The 25,163-nt window shown below is 44.6% G+C and overlaps 1 protein-coding gene and 1 pseudogene across 1 annotated transcript; one reads left to right on the forward strand and one right to left on the reverse strand.

Annotated features, from left to right (window-relative positions):
• Positions 1–517: 517 nt before the first annotated feature.
• Positions 518–8,796, forward strand: Ppp1r15b (protein phosphatase 1 regulatory subunit 15B). The gene is made up of 2 exons (XM_075987940.1): positions 518–2,836; positions 5,437–8,796. Exons 1-2 carry the CDS (start codon positions 977–979, stop codon positions 5,704–5,706), a joined length of 2,130 nt encoding a protein of 709 aa, XP_075844055.1. The 5' UTR covers positions 518–976; the 3' UTR covers positions 5,707–8,796.
• Positions 8,797–19,647: 10,851 nt separating this feature from the next.
• LOC142859218 (thioredoxin domain-containing protein 17 pseudogene) lies at positions 19,648–20,038 on the reverse strand (annotated as a pseudogene).
• Positions 20,039–25,163: the final 5,125 nt, after the last annotated feature.

The raw sequence follows: 25,163 nt of genomic DNA on the forward strand, positions 1-25,163 counted from the left end.
CTTCAGCTGTCACTTGAGTTTTTCACAACTATTACGCACTTGGGATGATCTGTGTCTACATCTGTGTCATATAACCCCAGGCACGTAGGCTATATGGCACCACCTTAACCATACTTAACTCACGTCTACTTAAGCACTCAACAACACGAGAAGAACGACAGACGTGTCAGATAAGTGACACTCTGCCCAATTTATCGGACCCATAAAAAAGGGCTCAGGAGAATTCTCAGGTTCTGTGGACACCCACTTACCACCTCCCCGAGCCGGTCCCTTTAACCCAGAGGGTGGAGCGCGCGGTCTCCTAGGAGACCAGAGCTAATTGACCGCGCAGGCGTACATCCCGGGTCCGGCTGATGCAACTTTCCGCGTGTGAGCCCGCTCAACCCCGAGTAAGGAAGCCGATAGGGACCACAGGCACAGCCAATCAGCGGCGGCGCACGAGGGTGAGGCAAGTCCGCCTCTCGGGGGATGGGGGTGGGGTTCTGCGAATGACGTTAGGTGGCGCTGGGCGGTAGACGTAGACGCCCTCGGATCTCAGGCCCGTCTGCCAGCTTCCGGGTGTTCGGCTGCAGCCATTTTGAGTTTCGCTTCCCTGAGCGCTCGCCTGCAACCCAGCCCTTCCGCCCGCCCGTTTGGCGCCAGGGTGCGGGCCGCGGTCTCCGGAAACGCCGCCGCTGCCGCGTGAGGGATCTGGTCTATGGTGGAGCGGTCTCACACGGACTAAGGGAGCCTCCTTCCCCGCCGGGATGGACGTGGCAGCGACCGCCGCAGCCTGCGTGGGCCGCCAAGCCGTGCGGTGCACCGCCCGCCACGGAAGCCTCCCCTCCTGGGGTCCCTTCTGCCGGCGCGGGGATCGGCCTGCGGTACCGACTCGGTGGCTGGGCAAGGCTGAGGCTGTGTAGGCCTCGGGTCCCGCCCGCCCTGACCCCGCCGACCCCGCCACGCTCCAGTCTTGAGAAACTGCCAGGGAAAGGAGATGGAGCTGGGCACTCGCGGGCCTCGGAAGCGGCCTGCTCCTCCGATGGGCTTCTGGTTCCGGCTGCCCTTCCTTCGGCGGTGGTCCGCTCGCTCCTCCGATTTGCTGACTCCTTCTCGGAAAAACTCCGGGGACCCCGCACTGGCTGCCTCCGCCCTGCCCAAGCCTCGAACCAGGTACTGGACCAGATTCCTTTCCCAGCTCTTTGCGCTGCTCCCTAGCTTGGTCCAGAAGCTGGTTTTTTGGAGCCAGCTTTTCGGTGGCATGATTCCGACCAGATGGCTAGATTTCGTAGCAGGTTACAGTGCCCTGAGAGCGTTGAGAGGACGGGAGGAACCTGCCGCTGCCGCGGTGCAGAAATCTTTGAGTTCACTGCAGCTGGACTCTTCGGAAGACTTGGTTGTCAGCCCCCTTGATTGGCTAGAGGAGGGACCCCAATGGCGGTACTCATCCTCAGACCTGGAGTTGAAATTGAAAGCCCAGGAAACAGCTTTGGACTCCGCAGCGCACCCTTTTCTCCTAGCGCAGCCGCTCTGGGGGGTGGAGTTGTTGCCCAGCAGTCTTCAAGCGGGTCTGATCTCCCACCGAGAACTTGGCTCGGCACCCTCTGAGCAGAGAGCAGGCAGTTTCAAGGTAGTTTCTTATCTGCTGAACCCTTCCGGTCTGGACTGCTGGGAGCTGCGCTGTCGGAACAGCGTTGGAGCTAGCCAGCTGGTGGATTTCCGAACACTTCCCCCAGAGAGCAGTTGCCTTTTTGAAGATGGTTGTCACCCCCAGCCTCTGCGTGCAGAGATCTCGGGAACCGCGTGGCACAGGTGTCCCCCTCTTTCCACAGAAGGCCTGCCGGAAATCCACCACCTTCGTATGAAACGGCTAGAATTCCTGCAGGCTAACAAGGGGCAAGAGCTACCCACCCCTGACCAAGATAACGGCTACCACAGCCTGGAGGAGGAACACGGCCATCTCCGGATGGACCCACAGCACTGTACAGATAACCCAGTACAGACGGTGCCCCTTCCTGGAGTCAGCCCCGATCCCACCGGGAAAAAAATAGACGTGTTGATTCAAGAAGTTTCCCAAAGCCCCCAGGGAAGCAGTCTGCCCTGCGAGTTAGCTGTGGAAAAAGCCTGTGAAGAGGACCCCACTAGTGTAGTTGACGGCTCAGACATCGAGGATGACCTTCCTGTCTCGGCCAGACCAGTTTGTAGCAACAAACTGATCGATTATATTTTGGGAGGCGCCTCCAGTGACTTGGAAAGCAGCCCAGACTCAGAAAGTGAGGATTGGGACGAGGATCCCGAGGACGATGGCTTTGATAGTGACGGCTCCCTGTCCGAATCAGACGACGGACAAGTCTCGGAAGGGCGCCACCTCTGGAACTCTTTCTACAGTGTAGATCCTTACAATCCCCAGAACTTTACAGCCACAATTCAGACTGCTACCAGAATTGTCCCTGGAGACCCATGCAATTCAGGGAGTTCCTTGCCTGACCTTTTCGATGTGGGGAGCTCTCAAGCTGGACCCCTTCCTGATACCCCCGAGCATAGTTCTGGGGCGGAAGAGGACTGGGAATCCAGTGCCGATGAAGCGGAGAGTCTTAGACTGTGGAACTCTTTCTGCAGTTCTGAGGACCCCTACAACCTTTTCAATTTTAAGGCTCCCTTTCAAACGTCAGGGAAGAACTGGAAAGGCTGTCAGGACTCACAAGCCCCTTCTGAGGCCACGGTGGCCTTTTCTGGGTGTCATACCCTACTTTCTTGTAAGGTGATGCTGGTACAGAGCCCAGAAGATAATTGTCCAGACTCTGGACTGCCAGAGACTCTTTCTGGAGAAAAATCCACCCATAGCAAAAGAAAAAAGGTTTGTTTCTTTGCTTTTACATGACTAATGATTTGCTGTCTTTTGGTATGGTTGCCATAGCAGCATGACTTTCCCTACGGAGCCATAGTTGTGCATAGTTTTGAGGAAGGCCTCTGAGCTTGTGTGCTTGGATTGAGAAATGCTCAAATGACCCTTCTTCCCAATGTAGAGAAGTATTCCCTTCTGGAAGGAGAATGCAGTATACAGATGGGAGCAGAGCTGTCATTTAGGTTGGTGGGGCCTGAAGTTTAAAAATGGCTCATATGTAGTTTGTTATGAATACTTAATACTTTCTTTTCCTGACCAGTGCCTCTCCATTGGAACCCAAAGGAATACTAGTAATTATTATAGTATATTATGTATTACTGTAGCACTAGTACTGATAACCCAAGTAGCAAATTAGGCTTATCTAGTGTTGCCGGAAGGGAAGTGATTGTGGTGATGTATGCCTGTAATCCCAGGGCTTGGGAGGTAGGATTTCTGAGTTTTGGAGTCTAACTTGGTCTACATAGTGAGTTCCAGACTTGCCAGAGATACATGGGTATCTCTCAAAAAAAAAAAAAAAAAAAAAACCCGAATACTCATGGCTTTCCTGCAACTCGCAGTGCCCCAAGCTGACTAGAATTTGCAACCCATTTTGGTTTCAGGTCTCACTATGTAGCCCAAACTGGCTTAGAACTCATGGAAGTTCAAATTGGCCTCAAAGTCATGATGTGCTTGGTGCCTGAGCCTCTGAAGTGCAGAGATATTTGTGAGCCTTCAAACTAACTTTACAACTTCGTGGGACAGTGTGTTTGCTCTTTCATTCTACCATTGTTCGGTTTACTTAATATACGTTCAGGGCATTTGAATTGCTTTATTTCTTTTGCTGCTTATTGAGCTGAAGTTATCAACCAAGAAGACATGCCACCCCAACACAAATATGTCTTTTATTGTTGAGGGAGTTTTTTTAGTTTCTTATACTTGCACCAGTGAGTGTTGTCAGATGACAGTGTTGTGAGCTACTGGCTCCAGAGGGCCAGCTCTGAAACTAGTCTTGGCACAGGAAATATCTAAATGGTAAGAGCCTTTTTAATTTACTTATTTTTCACTGCAGAATGTAACTAGCCCCTTGATTGTCCTGAACTTGGTCTATCATTTAGCTACATCTCCAGGTCTTGTTATTCTCTTCAGGATAGGAAAAATGCTTTTGAGAGGGAACAGGCAAGAAACAAAGTGGAGTAGTGACAGGAGGCTTGGCCTCTGCAGACCCGCACTCTCTGCTCAGGACAGTAGGCCCGGGATGTGTTTGGGGCGGGGGCAGAGCCGCCAGACCTGGGAAGTTACTTCATTCCCATGCCCCTGCTCCACTTATCCAATGGGAATATACTAAGATCTGTTGCACAAGTGTTGCAAGACCTGTTGTTTTGTCTTGTGATGCTGGGAGTTGAATCCTGAACCTATTGCATGTTAAACATGCACCCCGCCACTGAGCTAGTTACACCTCCAGCCTGAGTTAACAAAAGATAAAGGAGTATATGAAACTCGTAATCCATTCCCAGGCCAACCACATGTCTAAGTTTAGCTTAAAACTACTGACTGAAATAATCAAAACTAGAAGAGGTTGTGTCTAAATCTGATAGTTATTTAACAGCCCCTGCTACCTGCCATTCTTTAGTTTTATGAGAATAATAAGGTGCCCAGTTGTTAGAATGAGTCCTTGAGATCGTGGAGTGTGAAATACTGTGTGTACTGCAGAGCAGCAGATTGTAGACTTTCTCATCCTAGTTGTACCGAGATGCTGTGGGATTTGGGCTGCTCGCTGACGTCTGGTTTCTTGTCTGTCCAGTGGTAACAGCATTGGTTCATATCTCATAGGGTTGGCACAAAGATCAAATGTGAACATTTGCAAACCTTTGAAAAAAGTTTGGCATTTAGTAAACAGTGTAAAGGTGCTTATTTTCTTTATCTTAGTGACGATGACTGGGTAAGCACTAGAATGCAATATCTAGTAAGGTGTTACATGCTACTAATTGTCCTCAGGGGCATTCCTAGGCCTGATGTAAAGGGAAGGAAAGCCACAGGCCTCGGTGGGATTAGCTGATGTAACTGTTAAACATGCTTTAAAGCAACATACATTTATCTATCTATCTATCTATCTATCTATCTATCTATCTATCTATCTATCTATCTATCCTATCTATCTGAGACAGGGTCTCTTGTAAGCCGTCCTGGCTTTGTACCTCTGATTGTTCTGCCTCAGCTTCTAGTGCTGGGGTCATGGGAGTGTCTTCAGGGTTGTAGTGGTTACTCCCTGAATACTTTTTCATTTGGGGAAAAGAATACTTAAAATCTGAATTTCTGTATTTCTTTAAGAATTAAAGGATAGTGGGGATTAATAATAAGAAATCCAGAGTTCCTATCTCTGGTTCATTTTTCAATACCATAAAACAAGAATTGGACTTGAAGAGACTGTGTCTGTAGATGTGAGAAGAAATGCATATCTCTTTCTGCAGCATTGTTAGCTATCATTACCCGCATACGTAGTGGGGACAAAGATTTTGTGTGTATGTGTGTGTGTGTTCTAAGATTCTAGAGTAACGTTTGGTTTGTCTTTCTAGGTAACTTTTCTTGAAGAAGTAACTGAGTATTATATAAGTGATGATGAGGATCGCAAAGGACCATGGGAAGAATTTGCAAGGGATGGATGCAGGTTCCAGAAACGGATTCAAGAAACAGAAGATGCTATTGGCTACTGCTTGACATTTGAGCACAGAGAAAGAATGTTCAGTAGACTCCAGGAGCACTCACTGTTGTTCAGCAATGTTAAGACAAGCGAACAAGCTGCAGCCCTGGCCCACACTCTCTCTTGCTTGAGAGGTTTCTCTTAAAAACAGATATTGGCAGCTGTCCTTGGACATGTTTTTAAAGAAACAACTTGTGTTTAGTGATGTAGTGGAATTAATTTTGGGTGATGTGTCTCATTAGAAACACCAACTCTGATAATGAAGAATCTCTAGTTTTTAATCTTCCCTTTTCCTATTTAGTTGGATGTGGTTTTTGTGTTTTTGAGACAGGGTCTTACTTCATAATTCTGGTTGGCCTAGATCTTTGTGTGTAAACCAGGCTGGTCTTGAAATTGATATCTTCTTGCCTCTGCTTCCTGTGCCACCATGCCCTACTGGATGTGGTTATAAATATCCTCTGCTTCCTGGAGGTGAAAGGGACCCTTTGTTACTTTGCACTTTCAATACTTTTCTTCTGGAGGCAGAGGGCAGCCAGGTTTACATAGTGGGCTCCAGGCTGGGGCTACATGCTGAGACCAGGTCTTAAGGGACAAACAAAACAAAAGATTGTTGGATTTTTTTGGTTTGGTTTTTTGAGACAGGGTTTCTTTGTATAGCCCTGGCTGTCCTGGAACTTGCTCTGTAGATTCAACTGGCCTCAAACTCACAGAGATCCCCCTGCCTCTGCCTCCTGTCCTGAGTACTGGGATTAAAAGCTTGCATCACCATGCCTGGCACAGAAAAGTTTCTTCCCAGACCTGTAATTCCAGTTATTTTGGAGATTGAGACAGGAGGATAGAAAATTCAAGGTCTGCCTGGGCCTTGCCTTAAAATGAAAATGGAAAAGGAGGCTGGGGATATAGTTAGTAGCAGAGGACACTTGCCTACATGTGCAAGGCTCTTGGTTCAGTCCCTAGTACTGCATATTCAATTTTAATTCATGCAAGGCTCTGGGTTCAATCCCCAGTACTACATGTTCAGTTTCAATTTAAAGTATGCATACTTATCTAAAAACTTTGGGTTCTTGTGCTTTTCCTATTCTAAAGTGAATGGGCTTTTGTTTTTCTGTATATGTGTTTATGTATTTTGAGGCAAGGTCTCACTATGGCCTTGGGCTCATGGCAATCCTCCTGCTTTAATTTGCTGAGTGTATATATAGCCTATATATATATATATATATATATATATATATATATATATATATATATATATATATATATATAGGCTATGCTTGCACTTTTTTCCACTTTCATAGATTTGACCTATTTACCCTAAAGCTAAACCTATTGTATATGTTCTCAACTTAAAAGACATGGTTGTAGCACTTGAAAACATAGTGAATATCCCCCCTCTTTTTTTATTTTTATTTTTAATTTAAAGAATTTGTCTTGTGTGGTCTAGGCTAGCCTTGAATTCACTAGCCAAGGATGCCTTTGAAAGATCCTCTTGTTTTCTTGCTAGGATTGCACATGTGTGTGCCACACATCCAGAGTTTTTTTCTATATCTAGGTCTATTTAAGCTATTCCCAAGGACCACCACAAACCCACAAGTGCAGTACTTTCTTGACTGGGAAAGTTGTGTTGGTGTGTTTTTTAAAGACCTACACTGTGGTGCCCAGCTGCTCTGCCAAACTTTAACATCTAGCATGTTTGATTTCTTTGCAAACTGACCCTTTGGAAGGTTTCTGTGTTGTAGTTCTGGTTCAGTGTGGCTCTTTAACTCCCGGTGATAGGAACTGTAAAGCGCTCTAGAAAGTAATCTTTGCATTGTAGGCATTCAGTTTTTATAATTGAAAGCCTAGAATTTTCCTAGGAGGAATATGCAGACATCTCAGAAATTCAGTTTTGTTTTATGTCCTCTTAACAGAAAGCCAGTGTTATACCCTGCCTCAGCACTGTCACTTTTAAAACCTGTCATGGTGACACTGTAAACTTGGATTAGGTAGTTCTGCGTTTTTAAGTGTGAAATGTCAAATACAAACTTGAGTGTCCAGGTTTATTGTGTCTGTTTCAGAGAAGCAATGGTGAGGCTTGTTCTTTGAGGAAATCATAAAGTATAGCTAGACCAGCCAGAAAGTCTTACCCAAAGCTTGATCTTGAATAGTCTGTGTTGAGTAGTATGCCTGGTTTATTCAGTTAGCTTTATCCGCTGTGTGTATGCTAGGTTGGGGTATGTTTAACCACCTCTTTAGTGGTCAGTTCTTAGCTTGTGCCTCCTGCCATGGGTAGTGGGGACACGAACAAAAGAGGGGTCCACTAAATTGGTGATGGGGAGGAGTTTTTCCAGAAGAGCTCGCAGCCTAACTACCTCAGTTTCTGATCTCCCTGGTTATTTCCGTTTGATGTGCTCTAAGGTCTGCCTCCAGTGGTGACATTGTTCATTCACGTACACTAAGAATGCAGCACCAGGAAAGTTGGTCTTAGTTTTGCAGAACCCTCATTTTGTGTAATTTGTACACCTGCATTTAGTGAACTGGTATAGTGCTGTGGAAATGGGCTAGTTAGAAAGCTGTGTCATTTGGAAAGCAGGCATGAGGGCTTAGGAAGGAAAATGTGGCAATACATAGACATTTTTAAAAACCAGACTTCAGTTTAGCGTTTGATTTCAGACACTTAGTGTTTTGTGTTCCCAGAACCTGTATATTTGCAAGGAGTGGGACATCTGTACGTTCCCTGGGTGTTTGAAAATTGTTCCAGATTCCACCTTTACCATCTCGTGAGGAAGCGACTGGTTAGAATACTCCCTGCACTGCCTGCCTACAGATGTGGTGGCAAGGACAAAAGGACCTTTACAAATTGACTGAAGGAGAAGAACAAAATTATTGTCATCCCAGTCCCAGATGTCAGGTCCCTCCCAAGGAAGGAACACCTCCAAGGCCAGGCATGGCGTGGATGTTGTAGCTGCGTATTTTGCAGTGGTGCTGTAAGGACCTGCATAGATGTCATGGGCTCTGTGCAGATGGGGTCCGCCTTTCCGAGTGCTGAAACGGGGCAGCCCTTCACCTGTAACTTGAAATCCAAGCTATTGGATTTTATTTTTTACAATTTAAGGTTAAGTTTGGGAACAAGATTTGAGTTGGCTTCTTCAGATCAATGATTTTAAATTGTAACTAGTGGAGATTTTATAGCTCAGATTATATTTGTATATAATTATTAACTAATCTGTACATTGTAATAAATATATTTGCAATTTAATGCTATGTGATATTTTTACATATTCTTTTACATTGGTTTTGATATTATGTGACAGGGTTTTCAGAGTTAATCAGTTTTGTAGTAGGCAATATGAACAGACATCTGGGTCAGATAAATGGCTTCTTAGCCCCTGTCCTGAAACTTAGTCTAAGGTGGCCTTGAACTCAGAAAGACCTGCATCTGCCCCTGCCTCCTGAGTGTTAGGATTAAAGGCTGCGCCACCATTGCCTCCCAGCAAAAGTCATACTCCTAAAATCCACAAGCCTTTTAATCCCGGCACTCAGGAGGCAAAGGCAAGTGGATCTCTTGAGTTCCAGGCCAGAGATGGGCTCCTAAGCTACACAGAGAAACCCTGTTGCTAAGTATACCCACCCTGCTTAGCCCCCTAAGAGCTGAGGTACAGAGTGCACCACTGCCTGGCTGCCAACAATCCCTTCTAAGAGGTGAGATTTCATTCTAAAGTCAGGGCCTGCTCTACTGCTCTAGCAGCTGCCATTCCCTTCTCCCCCTTGCCCTCTTCCCTTCTACTTTTCTTTCTTGTTCAGTGTTGGGGTCTTCTCAAATTCTTGGTAACTGGAATTAGGATAGTTGTGAATTACCATGTAGGTCCTAGGATGTTTTGTTTACATATACATCTATCTGTACACAGATGATCCTATGAGACTTAGTTCTAGGTGGTTGTAAGCCTCCATATGGGTGCTAGGAATTGAACTCAGGAGCTCTGAAAGAGCAGTCAGTGCTCTTAACTGCTGAGCCATCTCTCCAGTGCCCCCAGGATCTTACCTAGGTTAGAGAAGTGCCATACACTAAGCTACATACTCAATTCTCAGCTTTTTAAGATTTTAAAAACAGCAACAAAGGGCTGGGCAGTGGTGGTGCAAACTAATCCCAGCACTCAGGAGGTAGAGGCAGCCTGGTCTACAACAGCTAGTTCCAGGACAGGCTTCAAAGCTAAGAGAAACCCTGTCATAAAAAATAAAAGGAAAAAAAGTCAGGGACCAGCCTCGACAAAAATACCAATCGTTAGGGTAGGGGCATGGGGATTTAGAAATAGTAAAGTATATGAAGACACAAATAAAAATAAAACAAAAAAGAATAGTACCAGGAGGGAGTTCCAGTGAATACTGAAATCGCCCATGTTTAATTTCCAATTGCTTTAAATACCCCTGGCCCCAAGAGGTAGGAGAAAGCTAAAAACAACAAGAAGAAAAATGCATTTGATACAAGGAAATGAACAGAGCAGTTGAAGGTCATGGGCTACATTCATAGTTAAACTTTCTGTTGCTAGAACAAAACATTCTGTAGGCAACCTACTCCCAGGTTGGAATCCAATGTTATCTCCTTAAAGGAACTGGACTCTTACTCGGATCCTTAGACTTTTGTTTGAGGTAGAAACATACCACTTCTCTATTCCTGAAATACAAGATCTCTCTGTTAGCAACACCCGTTGACGAAAACCTTAAGAGAGCGGAACTTTGGGAAACTTTGAAGTAGGGCTACAGTAACCTTGAAGCAACTCTGACCTTTGGTCAACGTGGAAATAGGCTCACATTTTCGGGCCTCCACAAAAAACAAAGCAAAAACAAGCTTTGTGTTTGTGTGTAGGAAACTTATTTGTGTGTGTTTGACCAGTGGGTCCCCAGAGCTGGAGTTACCAGGAGGTTGTAAGCTGTCTTGGGGCCTGGGAACTAAACTCCAGTGCTCTGCAAGTGCAATAGATGCCTTAATTACTGAGCCATCCTCTCTCAAGCTAGCCCCGCTCCCCCTTTCTGTAACTGCCATGGCTGTCCTGGAACCCACTGAGATCCCCTGCCTCTGCCTCTCAAGTGCCAGGATTAAAGGATGCACCACAACCGCCCACCTCTCCAGCCCCTTTAATACAAAATTTCAAGCCATTATTTAATACTGATCTCACCAATTCTGATCATTAAATGGCTTTGCGGATATAGTGGTTTGATGGACTCTTAGGAGTTCTCTCTCTGCTTCCACCTTTATGTAGCTCTAGAGATAAAATTCAGGTGGTTAGGCTTAAATGGCAAGGCCTTTCCCCCAAGCCGTCTAACTGGCCCTCCATCTTTGTTTTTTGAGATAGTGTGGATGGATCTGGGCCCGCTGCCTTTGCGGGTGCTGGGATTACAGGTATGCATCCCCACCCTGATGTGCACACACAGGTACACACACACACACACACACACACACACACTACTGTTTGGTGTTCTGAGAAAGGGTTTCATGTAGCCTTGGTCACCACACCCTGCTGGCTAGGCTGTCGAGCCCTTTGTCGAGCTCAGTGAATCCCCACGTCTACCCCAGCATCCATCCCTAGTGCTGGGTTTCAGCCACGTGCCAGGACCTGGTTTTTATATGGGTTCTGTGGGTCTGAACTCGACTTCATACTTGTGCAGCAGGCACCTCACAACCTGAGCCGTCTCTCCAGCCCTCTCAAGTATCTTTTGTAAGTAGACATGAGGGGCTGGAGAGTTGGCTCAGCACTTAAGTCACCGGCTGCTCTTTGAGAGGACCTGTGTTTGGTCCTCAGAACCGATGTTCTGGTTTATATTTATGACTGACTGTAGTTCCAGGAGACCCAGTGCAGCCTCCTCTGCACTTGGCATGAATGTGGTATACAGACATACATGAAGACTATATATATATATATATATATATATATATATATATATATATATATATATATATAATTTTTAAAAATTTAAAGTAGATATGGAACTACCTTTTTTCCTCATAAAAATGTATTATGAAAGTAATGTAGAGATATACAGACACATTCTTGCTATTTAGTTTTTTTCCATTTGTATGTGTATGTATTGCTGTGCATGAGTATGTATATATATATATGCATATATATATATATGTTTTTGCATGTGTGTGTGCATGGAGTGGGGAGTGCGGTGTGCTTATAGAGGTCAGAACTTGATAGGGGAATCATCCTTGATCATAGAATTCACTGAAGCCAGGTCCTTAAACCCAGAGCTTGGCCACGTGGTTACCCGACTTTAGCCAGCATCCTCTGGGGAACCCTGTCTCCACCTTCTGAGGCCAGAATTACAGAGGAGCCACCATGCCCATCTGGGCAGTTACAGGCATTCTGGGGACCCAAACTCCAATCCTCACACGGCAAGTGCTTTAACTATCTTCTCACTACTAATAGATTGTAAAGAATAGCTGCCCATCCAATTTTACATAGGAAAGCTTTGAATATTCATTGAGCCAATCATACTGTGATTGTTACCCATCTGAAATATTTTACACCAGCTATCAGGATCCTTTGTGTATGAACTTTGTTGAATTGTATGATCTCTTGAAACTAAATTGGTATTTTCCTGAATTTGCTCAGTGAGACTTAAAATCATGTCAGTCATGGGGTGATACACAAAGGCAGCAGAACTTTTGGGTCCTCCAGAAGCAGAACAAAAAACAAAGGGACCTTTTCCCCAGCCCTGTTTACTTAGTGGACTTACCCACTGAGGCCCACGCTGCTCCCAACTGACAGGTTCTACTGGCGGTTTCACACCAGAGACATTATTTTTGTGGGTTTTTTTTTTTTTTTTGAGGCAGAATTTCTCTGTGTAGCCCTGGTTGTCCTGGAACTCACTCTATAGACCAGGCTGGCCTTGAACTGAGATATCCACCTGTCTCTGCCTCCCAAGTGCTGGAATGAGCTGTTATGTGAATGCGGTATTCCCAGTCCAGAGGACTGTCAGTCTCTCTGGAACTGCGGTTCCAGCTGGTTTGAGCTGCCCAGCATGGGTGCTGGGAACCAAACTTGGGTGCTCTACCAGAGAATTTTTAAAAAATGTCTTAAAAAGTTTTTATTTTGTTTTATGTGAGTGTTTTGCCTGCATGTATTTGTGTGCACCACAGTGCATGCCTGGTGGCCAAGGTCAGAAGAGAGCAGTGGGTCCCCTGGGACTAAAGGACAGTTATTCACTACCATATGCCTGGAAACTGAACCTAGGCTGTCGGGAAGAGCAGCAAGTGCTCGCACCACGAAGGAAATGTATGACACAATTTCCTTCTATTGTCTCCATTCTGTCTGTTCTGCTCTTCCAGAGAACCCTGACTAACACAATGTGTATGAGTGTTTGCCTGTGTGTGTGTAAGTGTACCACTTACATGTGTCAGATCTCCTGAAACTGGAGTTACAGATGATTGTGAGCTACCATGTGGGTGCTTGGAATCCAACCCAGACCCTCTGTAAGAGCAAGTGCTGTTGCTAAGTGCTGAACCAGGCTGGCCTTGCATTAGCTGTGTAGCTGAGAATGACCTTGGGCTCCTGATCCTCTTTCTTCCTCTCCCAAAAACTGGGGTTACAGATGTTTGCCACCACACCTGGCTCATGCTATACCCCTTAATATCACCAGGAAAAGATGGAAAATGATTTGTGGGAAAGCTGGTGGCTTGGTGCTTAGGGAAGGCAGGGTAAACAGCTAATGGGATGGGCAGTCTTATTGCCGTGGGGTCTCGAACCTGAGCTATGCGGGAGGAAAGTCTGAGTAGATTTTCAGGTTTTGTTCCTTTGATCACGTGCCCTTCTCTAATCTCAGTGTTATCTTTCCACTTTCCTCTTGTCTTTATTGTTGATTTTAGAAGACAGAGTCTGGTGCAGCCAGTTCACCCTGGCCTCAAACTGTGTGTGTAGCTGAGGACAACGCTGAGCTCCTCATCCTGCCTCAGCCTGACAATGCTGACTGTCTTAGTTTGTCTTCTAACACCACGTCCAATAGCAGCTTGTGGAGAAAAGGTTTATTTGACTTATGGTTTCACATCACTGCCCGTCACTGAGGGAAGTCAGGACAGGAACTCAAGGGAGGAACCTGAAGGCAGGTCTGAAATAGAGCCACTAAGAGCACTGAATACTGGCTTGGTCTCCACAGCTCCTTCAGTTTGCTTCTTCCTTTTTCTCTCCCTTCCCTTTCCCCTCCCTTCCCCCTCTCCTTCTCCTTCTCCTTCTCTCTCTCTCTCTCTCTCTCTCTCTCTCTCTCTCTCTCTCTCTCTCCCTCTCTCTCCCTCTCTCTCTGGGAGACAGGGTTTCTCTGTGTTGCTTTGGAGCCTGTCCTGGCACCTGCTCTGTAGACCAGGCTGGCCTTGAACGCAGGGAGATCCGCCTGCCTCTGTCACCCAAGTGCTGGGGTTAAAAGTGTGTGCCACAACTGGGCCTGGCTCAGTTTGCTTTTTTATACTTTCTTATACCAGGATCACCTTCTCAGGACTTAAGAATTAAGATAGAATTAAAGAATTGAAATAGAATAAATAAATGCATCAATAACAATACAATCAATAACACCAATCAAGACAATGGCCACAGACCTGCCTCCAAGCCATCTGGTGGGGGTATTTTCTCAGTTTAGATTCCTCTTTCCAGATGACTCTAGCTTGTGTCAAGTTGACAAAAAACTAATCAGTGATATTTTCATTGTTTTCCAGATTTTGACCCTCTGAGTCCTGATGACCCTTTGGGAGCATCCCAGTGATGTTCAGGGTTAAAGACGTGGCAGAGAATCCGAGAATGCTGCTGAATTCCTAACAGAGCTCCGGCATTCATTGGATCTGAAGGCAAAAACCGAAGGAGCCAAGGAAGAGTTTTTTAAAGAAGACTCAGAGGTACGTTTTAAAAACTTGAGAGATGACCCAGAGGTTAAGAGTGCTGGCTTCAGAGCCGGGCGGTGGTGGCGCACGCCTGTAATCCCAGCACTTGGGAGGCAGAGGCAGGCGGATCTCTGTGAGTTCGAGGCCAGCCTGGTCTACCAAGGGAGTTCCAGGATGGGCTCCAAAGCTACAGAGAAACCCTGTCTCGAAAAACCAAAAAAAAAAAAAAAAAAAAAAAAAAAAAGAGTGCTGGCTTCATCTGGGCATGGTGGCGCGTGCACTTGGGAGGCAGGGGCAGGCAGATCTTTTTGTGAGGTCAAGGTGGGCCTGGTCTACAGAGTGAGTTCCAGGACAGTCAGGGCTGTTACACAGAGAAACCCTGTCTCAAAAAAACCAAGAATAACTAAAAAAATAAAAAAGAGAAAGAAAGAAAAGAAAAGAAAGATAGAAAGAAAGAAAGAAAGAAAGAAAGAAAGAAAGAAAGAAAGAAAGAAAGAAAAAGAAAGAAAGAAAAGAAAGAAAGGAAAAAAGGAAAGTACTGGCTTCAGGGTTAATTTCCAGCACCTTTTGCAGCAGTTCAAGAATATCTGCAACTCCAGATCTGGTGCCCTCTTATGGCCTCTGAGGGCAGTGCATGCATGCTGTACACAGGTGTGGGCAAAACACATAGAATACACACACACAACACACACATACAATACACATACAACACACACATATACAACATACACAACACACACAGCACACATACAACACACACATACAACATACACACATACAACACACACATACAACATATACACATACACACATACAACATACACATACACACATACACACATACACACATACAACACACACATACAACATATACACATACACACATACAACATACACATACACACATCAATTTTACAAAAAAGACAAAAATGTTTTTTGAAGACAGAGACTGAAACTTGCTATGTAGACCCTCAGGCTGGTTCAGGGAGGATTTTTTTTTCTTTTGACAGAAGTTTACCTTTAATCTCAGCACTGGGACGCAGAGGCAGAGGCAGGCTGATCTCTGAGTTCAAGGTCAACCTTGTCTACTGAGTTCCAAGACAGCCAGGGCTACACAAAGAAACCCCGTCTTGGGCGTCTTGGGCGATGGTGGCACACGCCTTTAATCCCAGCACTTGGGAGGCAGAGCCAGGCGGATCTCTGTGAGTTCGAGACCAGCCTGGTCTACAGAGCTAGTTCCAGGACAGGCTCCAAAACCACAGAGAAACCCTGTCTCCAAAAACCAAAAAAAAAAAAAAAAAAAAAAAGCTGGCAAACATTTTAGGGACTGGAGAGATGGCTCAGTGGTTAAGAGCATTGCCTGCTCTTCCAAAGGTCCTGAGTTCAATTCCCAGCAACCACATGGTGGCTCACAACCATCTGTAATAAAGTCTGGTGCCCTCTTCTGGCCTGCAGGCATACACACAGATAGACTATTGTATACATAATAAATAATAAATAAATATTAAAAAAAAAGAAACCCTGTCTCAAAAAGCAAAAACAAACTAACAAACAAAATCTAAACTAAAAGACAAAATCTCACTTTGTAATCTGGACTGATCTGGAACTATGCAGATCAGGCTGGCCTCAAGTGAAGAGATCTACCTGTCTTTGCCCCCTGAGGACAGGGATTAAAAGTGTATATACTACCATGCTCAGCCAGGCTTGTTTCTGTGATGGTTTTGTTTTAGATTTATTTATTTTTAATGTATTTTATTTTGTTATGTATATGGGTGTTTTGTTTGTGTGTCTGTACACGTGTGTTCAGTGCCTGAGGAGGCCAGAAGAGGACCATATCCCTCAGAACTGGCGTTACAGATAATCAGAAATTGCCTTGTAGGAGCTGGGAATCGAACCCAGGTCTTCTGGAAGAACCCAGTTCTCTTAACCCATGAACCATCTCTCAGCCTTGTTTTTTTTCTTTTTTTAAATTTATTTATTTTACGTATATAGTGTTCTGGGCACCAGATCTCATTATAGATGGGTGTGAGCCATCATGTGGTTGCTGGGAACTGAACTCAGGACCTCTGGAACAGCAGTCAGTTCTCTTAACCTCTGAGCCATCTCTCCAGCCCTCAGCCTTGTTTTTGAGACTGTGTAGTGAGGCTTCCTGGCTTGGAACTCACTATGTAGAGCAGGCTGGTCTCATATGTGTCCTACCATGTCTGGCCAGTTTTGTCTTTGTTTTAAACAAATTTCAGTAGCCAGGCCTGGTGGTTTGTGCCTGTAATCCCAGCACTGGGAGGCTGTGGCAGGGAGATTACTGTGACATCAGTCTGGACTACAGCGTGACCTCCTGTCTCAAAAGCAAATCAAAACAACAACAGCACACACAGCAAACTTCATCAGGAGAAAACTACTCCCTCTTTGGCTCTCAAATACCACTTTTAAGAGACAGTTGATGACCCTGTTTATTCCCCGTTCTCTCCTTCCCTTCTCATATTACCAATTAAAATTACAGGCTTATTACCAGTTACAAATTACAGGTTCCTCTGACCTCATCTTCTTAACCCTTTTAGCTGTTTCTTGGCTACTCTCCCACCTGTCCGCAGACTTCTTGAGAGTAGCACTCACGTGAGCTGGAGTCCAGAACTGAGACATTCTAGTCACTAACTGTGTGTCGAATGCGTCAACGGTCTGAAGGTTACCTCTCACACAGCCCTTACTGCATTCTGATCAATACAGCAATGTCTGATCAGAAGCAACCAGACCGCAACTGTGGGTGGAAATAGAACCTACAGGTCCTTAGGGGAAAGTTACAGTAAAGTCTAATTCATTTGTAGAGTGTAATTATAAGATTCAGTGTGGCTGGGGACACCACATTAATTAATTTGAGTGTCACTAATAGGGTTCTTGTTAATTTATGAATTTAAACGTGAGCAAATCAGTGGGGGCTTCTCTTTTCTAGAATTAATACAGTGTATGAAGAAGAATACCCTAGTATTACACTGGAGGCTTAGAACCATTGACATCGTATTCCCAGCAGTGCTCGGTCGATCCACCAGATGGCGCTGACTCACCAGGTCCGCGTATCTGACAGACGCCTACGGTTACCGAGAACCTGATGGCAGTTTGCTCCCTTGGAAGGTCTCCTTCCCTGTGAGCACAAACCCTGCCTTGCTCCAACCCGCCCGCCCATTCAAGCCCAACTCTACGTTCTTGTGGTGACTACCCGGAAGTGGGGTTGATCCTTATCAGAAATTTATATTGGAACACAAACAAGTCCAGTTCGTTTTTCCTGATACACACAGTAAACGAGTAAGGGGGCTGGGACACTGGTGTGAGGTCTGTCTGTGGGCTTGTGTTCCGGAGTTTTCCCTGCTAGTATTTGCCTCCTGAATGCCTACCATCCATGGGGCAGTGGTTCCAAGGGGAGAAGTGGGGAGAATGTCCCGTTGTTCTCACATAGAGAATCTGTAAGTCTGATAAGGGAGTTGTACACATGACTGGCCTGCCAGGAGGAAAATCTCTCATGAGTCATTTGACTGTTTCCCCCACGCCTTTCCCCCTTTCACCGGGTCAACAACACAGCCAAGGCCAAGCAGACCAGGGCTGTTCTTTGGTGGGTTAGAATTAGCTCCAAACGAGCCAGACTCAAATCTGATGAGATGCTGTCTTGCGTCCTTCCATTTTGTGCCTGCCCGTCGCTCCATGAGTTTGCATATGATTTCCCTGTACCTGCAGTGACCCACGCAACTTCCTGCAGTATCACCCCATGCTTTCCTCTCTTGTTCTGCTTGATTTGACTTTAGAAACAGGATGGGTACTCTTCTTTGTCTGGGAATTTACATAGGAAGGTTTCCTTTTCTTTCTTTTATACTTCTAATTGACACCTTTCCTTCTCCAAGACAATTTGCAGAGTGGCAGCTCAGTTGGCCTGGGGTGTACCTAAAAGGGAGATGCTATTTAAAGGCAAGTGTTGCTGGGGGAATCCAGAGTGGAAGCAGGTGTGGTATGTGCCTGCATTTAATCTCCCTGGTAGACCCCATGAGATGCCAGGTTAGTTAGGCTAGGGTCCCAGAGAGTGAGCACCTTGGGTCCTTTGAGGATGTTTGCTTCTCTTGGTCAGGCTTCATTTTTCCTCTAAAGGTTCCCCTGATGATGATGACAGCTTTGTTGCCAAAGAGTTCATCATCGTTTTTTTATCATTTATTTTTTTTAATATTTATTTATTATGTATACAATATTCTGTCTGTATGTCTGCAGGCCAGAAGAGGGCACCAGACCCCATTACAGATGGTTGTGAACCACCATGTGGATGCCAGGACTTGAACTCAGGACCTTTGGAAGAGCAGGCGATGCTCTTAACCTCTGAGCCATCTCTCCAGCCCCATCTCTCTCCCCCTTTTTTTTTAAGGTTTGTTTATTCATTATGTATACAGTGTTATTCCTGCATGTCAGAAGAGGGCACCAGATCTCATTATAGATGGTTGTGAGCCACCATGTGGTTACTAGGAATTGAACTCAGGACCTGTGGAAGAGCAGCCAGTGTTCTGAACCTCTGAGCCATCTCTCTAGCCAGAGTTCATCATCTTTATCACAGTATCCTGATGTGGGAGTGTCATATATTAATCTGTTGATTTCATTGGTTAAGCAATAAAGAAACTGCTAGGCCCATTTGATAGGCCCACCCTTAGGTGGGTGGAGTAAACAGAACAGAATGCCGGGAGGAAAAGGAAGTGAGGTCAGACCCGACAGCTCTCCTCTCGGGAGCAGACTACTCAGGAGAGAAGCCATGCTCCAGGCTCCTGGGCAGACACACGCGATGAAGCTCTGAACTAGAATCTTCCCGGTAAGACCGGTGCTCACAGATTGTTAGAGATGGGTTGATCGGTATATCAGAATTAGCCAGTAAGGGCTAGAACTAAGGGCCAAGCAGTGATTAAAAGAATACAGTGTCCGTGTAATTATTTCGGGTAAAGCTAGCCGTGCGGGCAGTGGGGTGCTGGGGACGCAGCCCCGCCGCCCATATTACTACAGTATCCTGTACACGCCTCATGCCAAGTAAACACTACCACAACCCGACCCAGTCTCCAACCTCCAGCTTTTGGCAGCTATTCTGCTTTAGTCTAGTTATTAAAAAAATTATTATTGTTCATTCATTCATTTATTGACTTTTAATTCTGCATTGTTTAGACACACTGATTTTTAACATAATCATTTTCTCACTATTAATATGAATTCAAGCCAAGCATGTGGCTACTTTTATACCAGAGCAAACCAGGAAATCAAGACACAAATTGCCATCATCAAATCATAATCTTTCAAGAAAATCACCTCCAGGAAGTTGGCCTGAAGGGACGCAGACTCCACAAGTTTTTGAGGTGGTCAATATTTAAGTAGTGGAGGCACTGCAGTAGACTTTGGTGTTTGTCTGAAGTTATTGGGGTCTTTCCGATGATATCTGTCTCCCACTTGACAGGAGCTGAGCAGTCTTCAGTAGCATGCTTCAGCTCCTCCCCAAGGACTGGCTCAGCTGTCATACAGCCTGGATCCCATCTCTTCCCCTCAGCATCTTCGGAACTGCATGGTGCTCCTTCATAGCCTGCTTGAACTCCTTGAAGATGGACACCCTCACCATCTTGAAGGTGGCCATGGGTTTTCTACATTTATTTTTTCAGCGTGTATGCTTTTTGCCTGCATGTTTGTCTGTGCACCATGTGTGAACAGTGCCCAAGGAGACCAAAAGGGGGAACTGGATCCTGTGGGACTGGAGTTACAGATGGTTCTGAATTGTCATGTGGGTGCTGAGAACCAAACCTGGATCCTCTGGAAAAGAAGCCAATGTGCTTAACTGCTGAGCCATTTCTTCAGCCCTGATTTTTTTAAATTTTGAGACAGATGTAAGTGGAGACCGTGTGCTCGTTTCCCGGCCGCCCAGACCCAAACAATCACACAGGAACTATATTAATTAATAATCACACAGGAACTATATTAATTCCAATGCCGCTTGGCTGATGACTCAGGCGTATTTCTAGCTAGCTCTTTCATGTTTAATTTATCCATTTCATTAATCTGTGTATCACCACGAGGCTGTGACTTATCGGTAAGGTTCTGGCGTCTTTCTCCTTCAGCAACTACATGGCATCTGCCTGACTCTGCCTTCTTTCTCCCTGCACTCAGTTTAGTTTTCCTGTCTACCTATATTCTGCCCTGCCATAGGACAAAGCCACATCTTTACTAACCAATGATAATAAAACATATCCACAGTGTACAGAGGGAAATCCCACATCAGACAGACTTTCGTGGAGCCCAGGTTGGTCTCAGACTCGCCACGTAGTTGAAGATGACCTTGAACTTGACCCTGCGCTCCCACCTGACAAAGACAGCAATTATAGGCGTGTGTGCCACAGCAGCTTAATGTGCAGTGTTTAAAAACGCATTCTGTGGTTTTAAGAGATGACTCAGCAGTTAAGAGCACACAAAGCTCGTGCTACAGGATCTGTGTCTGGTTCTTAGCACACATCAGTGGTTCACAACTGCAACTCCAGCTCCAGGGGATATGATACATCTGGCAGCCAAGAACAACTTTCCTTATGTGCACAAACCTACACACATACACATAATTGAAAATAAGTCTCAGCTGGGTGGTGGTGGCGCACACCTTTAATCCCAGCACTCGGGAGGCAGAGGCAGGAGGATCTCAGTGAGTTCGAGGCCAGCCTGGTCTACAAGAGCTAGTTCAAACCCTATCTTGAAAAACAAAACAACAACAACAAAAAAAAAGCTGAAAATATTTTCTAGATGTACCCTTTTGATGATATTTGTTTTGCAAGTATTTTCCCCAGTGTGTGTCTTGCTTTTTCATGCTTTGGGGGGTTTTGGTTGTGGATTTTTCATATGTATATATAATAATATAATTATTTTATATTTACATATAATCTAAATTTATTATATATAAGAATATATATTGAGAAAAATCTAATATTAATGCATATATAGAATAAATCAAATATACATGTGTGTATATATGTCTGAGTGTGTGCAGGGAGGCCAGAAGAGAGTATTGGACCCCTGGAGTGGAGCTATAGGCTGTTGTAAGCTGCCTGAGGTGGGTGCTGGGACTAGAATCCAGGTCTTCTGCAGTAGCAGAACTGCTCTTGAACTTCTGAGTCACCTCTCCAGCCATGTTTGTCTGTTTTTAAGACAGGCTCTTATTATGTAGCTTATTTTTCAGACCAGGCCTCACTATGTAACTTAGGTTGACCTTAAACTCAATATGTAGCCTAGGTTGGCTTCAAAATCATGACTACACTAACTACAACTTTATTGTTAGAACTAGCTTTCTTTTCTTCTTTTCAGTGGTGCTGGGGACTGAACCTGGGGCATTGCTCTTACCAGGTAACCAGTCTGTGACTGAGCAATGCCCCCAGTTCCTCAGTGACTTCTAACAATATTGTTGTGGTGAGCATTCTATGTTTTGTTTTCATCATTTTAAGCTTACTGAGACCCATTTTATGTTGGAGCATATATTTATCCTACAGAATACTGAAGTGTTTATCCAATTATTCTTTATCAATAAAAACCCAGGAGTCAGATATCAGGGTAAGAACCTGAATGATCAGAGAAGTGATGGAGAAACAACCAGTGACCCCTTTTTCTTTCTTTCCTCCATCCAAAAGGGCCGAAAATCTTTCTAAAACCCTCCCTACTATTCCCTTTGTCTCTCTATATGTCCTTAGTACTTCAGAACTTCTATGGCTAATCTTGGTCAGCTAGTAACTAGCTCTGCCCTCTGATCCAAAATAAATTTACTGGGCTGGAGAGATGACTCAGTGGTTAAGAGCATTGCCTGCTCTTCCAAAGGTCCTGAGTTCAACTCCCGGCAACCACATGGTGGCTCACAACCATCTGTAATGAGGTCTGGTGCCCCCTTCTGGCCTGCAGGCATACACACAGAATATTGTACACATAATAAATAAATATAAAAAAATAAATAAATTTACTATCAATCTCGGGAGTGTCAGAGTGTGATCAAAATATCCCACAACACTTCACCCTTTTTGTCTAAATAAAAATGGAAGGTTTTAACTCCAACATAGAACTATATACAATAAGAACAATTATCAGGTAAGGATTATATTCACAATGTTCAGTTAATTTGCATTTGATAAATTCAGAGAAAACATTCCATTATCTATTCTATCTTGGAGTCCAAAGTTTTGTACTTAATTCACTTTCTTCCTTTCTTTTTTTTAAATATTTATTTATTTTTAAAGATGTATTTATTTTATCTCTATGAGTACTCTATCTGCATGTAAGCCTGCATGTCAGATCAGGATCCTGCTATAAATGATTGTGAGCCACCATGTGGTTGCTGGGAATAGAGCACAGAACTTCTGGAAGAGCAACCGGTGCTCTTAGCTGCTGAGCCATCTCTCCAGCCCCCCCCCCCAATTCTATACTAACTTGTATTACCAACCCAAAATTATCTTTTTATGATGTGGGAGTCTTTTGTGTTGATTTCATTGGTTAAATAAAGAAACTGCCTTGGCCCTTTAATAGGACAAAAAATTAGGTAGGCAGAGTAGACAGAACAAAATGCTGGGAGAAAGAAGCTGAGTCAGTCAGTCGCCATGCCTCTCCTCTCTAAGATGGACGCAGGTTAAGATTCTTCCTGGTAAGCCACCAAGCCGTAGTGCTACACAGATTATTAAAAATGGGTTAGTCAAGATGTAAAAATAAGCCAATAAGAGGCTATAGATAATGGGCCAGGCAGTATTTAAGAGAATACAGTTTGTGTGTTGTTATTTCGGGTGTAAAGCTACCCATGCAGGCGGCCAGGCGCCGGGAACGCAGTCCGCCGCTCCTTACTACAGAGTGACGCTCCAACGTGTTACTGGTTTTGCGTGGAACTCACTCTGTAGATTAGGCTGACCTCAAACTCACAGGGATCCACCTGCCTCTGCCTCCTGAGTGCTGGGATTAAAGGCGTGTGCACTTGGCCTGGAACATTTAATTTTAAAAGGGGGGAGCCTTAGTGGTGATCCCAGCAGCTGCAAAACTGGCAGTCATGGTCAGCTGCTGTGTGATCTCGTGCCCTGCATTGGATGCTTATTGAATTATTCTTTATCAATAAAAACTTGGGAGTCAGATAATGGAGGAGGAACCTGAACGATCAGAGAAGCGACGGAGAAGTGACCAGTGACCATCTCTCTTTCCGTGATCCAAAAGGGCCGGAAACCTTTCTAAGCCCTCCCTACTACTTTTTATGCCTCTCTATATTCTCAGTCTTCCAAAACTTCTGTTTTGGTCAGCTGGTAGCTAACTCTGCCCTCTGATTCAAAGTAAACTTTATCGGCAGTCTCGGGAGGGTCAGAGTGCGATAAAAATATCTCACAACAGGATATCCCGAACATATTAGACAGTATTATACATGCCATTGTTGCTAGGTGATACGTTCTCATTGCTAGGCCAAACTGATTGATAGTGTGTTGCTCCATGTACCTACCACCTTCCTGTATACATGTTGTATCAACAGTTAAAGTGGGAGAATGCAGCTAACATGGTAGGGTGCTTCCTAGGATACACAAGGCCTGGGGTTCAGTGCTGCAGAACACAGAGGTGGTGCCTTAGGCCTGTAAACTCAGAATCAGGAGGTGGAGGCACTTCAAGGAGGACCTCGAGGTTATGCTTGTCTACACAGCGAGTTTGAGGATATCCTGGGCTGTGTGAGAGCCTGTCTCAACAAAATGGTAATTGAAAGAGAAATATCCAAATAGCGATTATAACTGTTGAACCGAATGCTTCATATGTACACCCATAGGCTTAATTTTCTTTGTTTTGGGGGACTCTATGGATGCATACAACCATATTTGCTTTTGTTTTGTTTTGTTTTCTTGAGATAGGGTTTCTCTCTCTGTAGCCCTGGATGTCCTGGAACTCACTCTGAGGACCAGGCTGGTCTCAAACTCAGAGATCTGTCTGCTTTGCCTCCTGAGTGGTGGAGTAAAGGCACGCACTACCACCACCCAGTTTTATCTTCCGGATTTTGTCCCCCAGGGATGTTTAGGAAAACTGAAAACATTTTTGGTTTTTGCAACAGTCACAATAAACAATTAAGTAATATTATACCATGTGACCCAATGGTATATATGCATACAAAAATAATGAGCTTCCAATAAATACAGTGATGTTGGATTTACTTCCAAAAGTGAATTTTCTTTATCTTGTATAATCAGACAACATTTTAACTACAATTACAAATACTGTGCTAAATTACATACAGTTTTCCATAAAATCTAGCTCTGTGTGTTTCACCTATAAGAATGTTAGTAAACTTATTCACAGCCTTTGCAAACCGAAAACAAGCAATTAAATAAACAAGAAAGAATTGCCTGTCTCTGCCAGCAGTCTTCTGAGCTGTCTCCCTAGCCCTGCTTGTTTATTTTTAAATTTTTTTTGTTTGTTTTGCTTTGTTTTGGTTTTTCGAGACAGGATTTCTCTGTATAACAGTCCCAGTTGTCCTGGAACTCACTCTATAGACCAGGCTGGTCTCGAACTCACAGAGGTTTGTCTGCCTCTGCCTCCCAAGTCCTAAGATTAGAGATATGTGTCACCACCACCTGACTTTTGTTTCTAAATCTTAAAAAAAAAAGGAAAGAAAGAAAAACAAACAGAAAAGAATATCACATAGCTACTATTTCCAGTATATTCTGTAGATTGAAATTTTTCTTTAAGGAAGGAAAGTTTATTTTGTTATAAAGTTTGAGGGCACAGTC

Source organism: Microtus pennsylvanicus, chromosome 10 (assembly GCF_037038515.1).
Source record: "Microtus pennsylvanicus isolate mMicPen1 chromosome 10, mMicPen1.hap1, whole genome shotgun sequence".
Classification (NCBI taxonomy): domain Eukaryota; kingdom Metazoa; phylum Chordata; class Mammalia; order Rodentia; family Cricetidae; genus Microtus; species Microtus pennsylvanicus.